This window comes from Cebus imitator, unplaced genomic scaffold (assembly GCF_001604975.1).
Source record: "Cebus imitator isolate Cc_AM_T3 unplaced genomic scaffold, Cebus_imitator-1.0 Scaffold93, whole genome shotgun sequence".
Classification (NCBI taxonomy): domain Eukaryota; kingdom Metazoa; phylum Chordata; class Mammalia; order Primates; family Cebidae; genus Cebus; species Cebus imitator.
In genome coordinates, this window is record NW_016107408.1 from 6,143,398 (window position 1) to 6,148,479 (window position 5,082).

Below are 5,082 nucleotides of genomic sequence, written 5' to 3' on the forward strand. Positions count from 1 at the left end.
CGCCTCGGCCTCCCAAAGTGCTGGGATTACAGGTTTGAGCCACCGCGCCCGGCCTCTGACTGCTTTTTATTTACTTATTTTTTATTTTTCGAGATGGAGTCCTGCTCTGTCACCAGGCTGGAGTGCAGTGGCGCGATCTCCGCTCACTGCAGTCTCCGCCTCCCAGGTTCAAGTGATTCCCCTGCCTCAGCCTCCTGAGTAGCTAGGATTACAGGCATGCACCACCACACCCAGCTAATTTTTGTATTTTTAGTAGAGACGGGGTTTTGCCGTGTTGGCCAGGCTGGTCTCAAATCCTGACCTCAGGTGATCTGCCTGCCTTGGAAATCTATTCATTAAAGTGCTCAGAGAGCAGAGAGAACATGAGTGCAAAAAATTTTTTTAGCTTTTTTTTTTTTCTATTGCAAGCTATGACTGGGGAAAAAACAAACATCAGCCAGGCACAGTGGCTCATACCTATAATCCCTGAACGTTGGGAGGCTGAGGCGGGCAGATCGCTTGAGCCCAGGAGTTTGAGACCAGGCTGGGCAACATGGCAACACCCCATCTCTACAAGAAATACAAAAATTAGCCGGGTGTGGTGGTGCGTGCCTGTAGTCCCAGCTCCTCGGGCAGCTGAGATGATCACCTGAGCCTGGGAGGTTGAGGCTACATTGAGTTGTGATTGAGCCCCTGGACTCCAGCCCAAGTGACAAAGCAATACCCTGTCTCAAAGAAATTTTTTTGAGTTGGAGTCTTGCTCTGTCACCCAGGCTGGAGTGCAGTGGTGGGTGATCTTGGCTCACTGCAACCTCAGGTCTCCCAGGTTCAAGCGATTCTCCTGCCTCAGCCTCCCAAGTAGCTAGGACTGCAAGCATGTACTGCTACACCTGGCTAATGTTTGTATTTTTAGTAGAGACAAGGTTTCGTCATGTTGGCCAGGGTGGTCTTGAACTTCCAACCTCAAGTGTTCCACCTGCCTCGGCCTTCCAAAGTGCTGGGATTATAGGCGTGAGTGACTGCGCCTGGCAAAAGAAAGACAATTTTTAAAAAGTCTATTATGGGGGGTGGGTGTGGTGGCATGCACCTGTAGTCCCAGCTACTTGGGAGGCTGAGTTAGGAGAATTGTTTGAACCTGGGAGGTGGAGGTTGCAGTGAGCCAAGATTGTGCCACTGCACTCCAGCCTGGGTGACAGAATGAGACTCTGTCTCAAAAAAAAAAAAAAAAAAAAAGTCTATTATGGGCCAGGTGTGGTGGTTCATGCCCCATAATCCCAGCACTTTGGGAGGCCAAGGCAGGTAGATCACCTGAGGTCAGGGGTTCAAGACCAGCCTGACCAACATGGTGAAACCACGTTTACAGACGTGGGTGGTGCATACCTGTAATCCCAGCTACCTGGGAGGCTGAGGCAGGATAATCACTAGAACTGGAGAGGCAGAGGTTGTGGTGAGCTGAGATTGGGCCATTGCACTCCAGCCTGGGCAACAAGTGCTAAACTCCATCTCAAAAAAAAAAAAAGTCTATAGTGACAAATCCCAGATGTCTTTCCTGTTTGGTGCCACCTGTACACTGGCAAACCTTTCCATCATGTATCAGTTCACCACCGCAACTGTGAGAAGCCCCCGAGCCCCTCGTCCAGGGTGCGATGACCTGCTCCTATAAAGCCAAACTTACCTGGAGCTCAGCCTCTTGGATTTTTAAAATATGGGTGTCTCTTTTCCTCTGGTTTCTGATGACAGTGTGTCCCAAAGTGCCAAGGGGGCCTTTCCCTCAGTCCAGAGAGTTTTCTGGCCACCAGCTGAGTTCCAGACCTGGGCCTGCTGTGCATGACTGGCCCACAGTTCTAGGCCCAAGTACACAGTTGCCTTCGCCCCAGATGCCATTTTCTTGTCCACACCGCTTGCTGCCAAAAGCCAGGACTGAGCTGTTAAGGAACAGCTGGCATGCATGCATCTTGGAGGACGTTGTTGACTGGCTGCCAGTCACCACTCGTGCCCTGGCGTTTGTCTTACAGATGGAGGCTCCGTGGTGAAGGCGCGGGTGCTGACCTGTGTGGAGGGGATGAACCTGCCCTTGCTGGAACAAGCCATCCGGGAGCAGAGGCTGTACCAGCAGGAGCGGGGCAGCGGCCAGTAGAAACAGCAGCCCAGCAACACCCCCACTTGCTTCGGGGGTCAAACCCTCTGGAGCTGCAGGAACCCCGGAGAGCACAGACACCCCCCAGCGACGGCCTTGTCTGCAGCCTGAAAACAGAGGGGGCGGGTGGTGAATCCAGCCCCTTCCGCTACTTTGGGATTGGCTCAGCAATGAGAGCCCTGAAAGCAGGCCCCAAATCCAACAGCTCCACCCTGGGAGACTGCAGGTGGCCAGGCTTGGGTGCCGGGGCTGTGCCTGGTGTGGGGCCGTGGAGGGTTCCAGAAGGTCCTGGTGAATAAAGGCCCAGGGGGCGTGCCCTCGATGTGTGCACCTGGTGCAGCGCTGGTGGGGGCCAGGAGGGGGAGCCACAACCAGTCGTGAGCTGCAGCCTCTCAGAGCTTCTGGTGAATTCTGGGCCGGGGGGCCTCAGGGGAGGGCGCTGGAGGCCCAGGGACCTGGGTGGGGGGCCCAGGACGCAGGGGTGTTGCCCCCAGCCAGCCTCTGCCCTCAGAGGAGGCTGAGCAGCATCACACGGGCGGGGCCCAGGCCCTGGGCCCTGACCTTGCAGCCCAGGGCAGGACTGTGGCTTCAGGGCTCTCCTGACCCCTGACCTCTGTCCCCAGTGGCCCCGGCCCCTGGGCAGCCCTTCCTGGTCACCGTGTGTCCCCAGAGCCTGGGCCTGGCTGGGCTGGGCAGGGGCCTGGGCGGGAGAGGGTGGTCCTGCCCTCTGAGGCCGGGCACGGGTGAGAGGCCTGGGGGGCTGGGCTGGGCTGGGCGAGGGGTGGCCCCCGTACTTCCTGGGGGTTATGGCTGGGCTGGGCAGGTGCCTGGGTGGGAGATGTGGGCCCTGCCCTCTGAGGTCGGGCACAGGCAAGAAGCCTGGGGGTCCTGGGTGTCCTGGGTGTGCCGGGCTGGGTGAGGGGTGGCCCCCAAATCCCTGGGGGTCCAGGCTGGGCTGGGCTGTGCGAGAGGTGGACTCTGTCCCCCAGCCAGGTTCCCAGGCAGGATGAGCCAACTAAAGGGGGTGGCTGAGCCACATGGCTGGGCAGGGTGTCATGTGGCTGGAGGGGGAGTGGGGGTGCTGGGCGTGGGGTGTGAATGGCTCGGCGCCTTCTGTTTCCCGGACAGCTCTGCTGCCATGGATGTGTTCCAGAAGGTAGAGAAGATTGGAGAGGGCACCTATGGGGTGGTGTACAAAGCCAAGAACAGGGAGACAGGACAGCTGGTGGCCCTGAAGAAGATCAGGCTAGATCTGTGAGTGCTGGGACAGCCCCTGAGTTACCTGCCCTGGACCAGCAAAGCCTGGGCACTCTCCGGTCCGTTTCCTCCTTCTGGGAGTCCACACTCATCTCTGGGTGCTGCCTGCAGCCCTTGCCCATCCCCCACCCAGCTCACTGCCTCCTGATCAGCCTTTGCCTGGGCCCTGCTCTGTGGATCTGGGTGGGTGACAAGCCAAGGAGCACATGGCCCAGGCATCCTACGGGGATAAGGGACGCAAAAGCCGATCCCCCTGGCCGGAAGTGCCCTTCTTGGCCCCGGCCTCTGTGCCCACAGCTTGTTTCTTGCAGGGAGACAGAGGGGGTCCCAAGCACTGCCATCAGGGAGATCTCCCTGCTCAAGGAGCTGAAGCACCCCAACATCGTCAGGTGAGTTGGGGATGGAGGCGGGATGCTGGGATGGCGAAGGTGACATCCTGACTGCCATCTCCCTGCCAGGCTGTTGGATGTGGTACACAATGAGAGGAAGCTTTATCTGGTGTTTGAGTTCCTCAGCCAGGACCTGAAGAAGTACATGGACTCCACTCCAGGCTCGGAGCTCCCCATGCACCTCATCAAGGTAAGGAGGGAAGGGCAGCCCCGTCCCCGCTATCCCTGTCCGCTCAGCGCCTCCACGCAGCTGGCTCCACCTCACACTCATTTCTCCAGAGCTACCTCTTCCAGCTGCTGCAGGGGGTGAGTTTCTGCCACTCACATCGGGTCATCCACCGAGACCTGAAGCCCCAGAATCTGCTCATTAATGAGTTAGGTGCCATCAAGCTGGCTGACTTCGGCCTGGCTCGAGCCTTCGGGGTGCCCCTGCGCACCTACACCCACGAGGTATTGTGAGACAAAGAGGAGAGGGGCAGCAGGAGGAGTGTCACCCATGCACTCAGCCGCCCTGAATATTGCTGTTTCTTTGCCCTACAGGTGGTGACGCTGTGGTATCGCGCCCCCGAGATTCTCTTGGGCAGCAAGTTCTATACCACAGCTGTGGATATCTGGAGCATTGGTTGCATCTTTGCAGAGATGGTAGAGAGAGGGGCACACATGGCCACAGGGTGCCACAGGCGGGGTCCTACTAGGGTTGGGTAGGGCCCACTGATACTTCCAGTAGAGGTGGATTAAAGAGTGTTTGGGGCTGGGCACAGTGGCTCACGCCTGTAATCCCAGCACTTTGGGAGGCTGAGGTGGGTGGATCACCTGAGGTCAGGAGTTCAAGACCAGCCTGGACAACATGGTGAAACCCCGTCTCTACTGAAAATACCCAAAAAATTAGGCTGGGCGTGGTAGCTCACACCTGGGCGTGGTGGCTCAGCACTTTGGGAGGCCGAGGCAGGCAGATCCTGAGGTCAGGAGTTCGAGACCAGCCTGACCAACATGGTGAAATCCCGTCTCCACTAAAAATACAAAAATTAGCCAGATGTGGTGCTGCATGCCTGTAATTCCAGCTACCAGGGAGGGAGGCTGCGGCAGGAGAGTCGCCTTGAACCCAGGAGGCGAAGCTTGCAGCGAGCTGAGAGCATGCCATTGTACTCCAGCCTGGGTGACAGAGCTAGACTCTGTCTCAACAACAACAAAAAAATTTTGCCGGGTGCAGTATTGTGCACCTATAATCCCAGCTACTCGGGAGGCTGAGGCAGGAGAATGCTTGAACTCAGGAGGCGGAGGTTACAATGAGCCAAGATTGTGCCATTGCACTCCAGCCTG

At 57.6% G+C, this 5,082-nt stretch overlaps 2 protein-coding genes across 3 annotated transcripts in view; both read left to right on the forward strand.

The window, feature by feature from the left end:
- Window positions 1-2,435, forward strand: part of TEN1 (TEN1 subunit of CST complex) — a 26,484-nt gene extending 24,049 nt beyond the window's left edge. The window contains exon 4 of the mRNA XM_017535806.2: window positions 1,995-2,435. Coding sequence (XP_017391295.1) covers window positions 1,995-2,116 — 122 coding nt within the window. The 3' untranslated portion in view covers window positions 2,117-2,435. The remainder of the gene's footprint in view (window positions 1-1,994) is intronic.
- Window positions 2,436-3,160: 725 nt separating this feature from the next.
- Window positions 3,161-5,082, forward strand: part of CDK3 (cyclin dependent kinase 3) — a 7,260-nt gene continuing 5,338 nt past the window's right edge. The window contains exons 1-5 of one of the 2 annotated variants that reach the window (XM_017535805.2): window positions 3,174-3,370; window positions 3,685-3,762; window positions 3,832-3,952; window positions 4,042-4,212; window positions 4,303-4,404. In XM_017535805.2, the coding sequence (XP_017391294.1) occupies window positions 3,255-3,370; window positions 3,685-3,762; window positions 3,832-3,952; window positions 4,042-4,212; window positions 4,303-4,404 (588 nt within the window). In that variant the 5' untranslated portion in view covers window positions 3,174-3,254. Of the gene's footprint in view, window positions 3,763-3,831; window positions 3,953-4,041; window positions 4,213-4,302; window positions 4,405-5,082 lie in introns of both variants that reach the window. The other variant, XM_017535803.2, reaches the window with a different exon arrangement.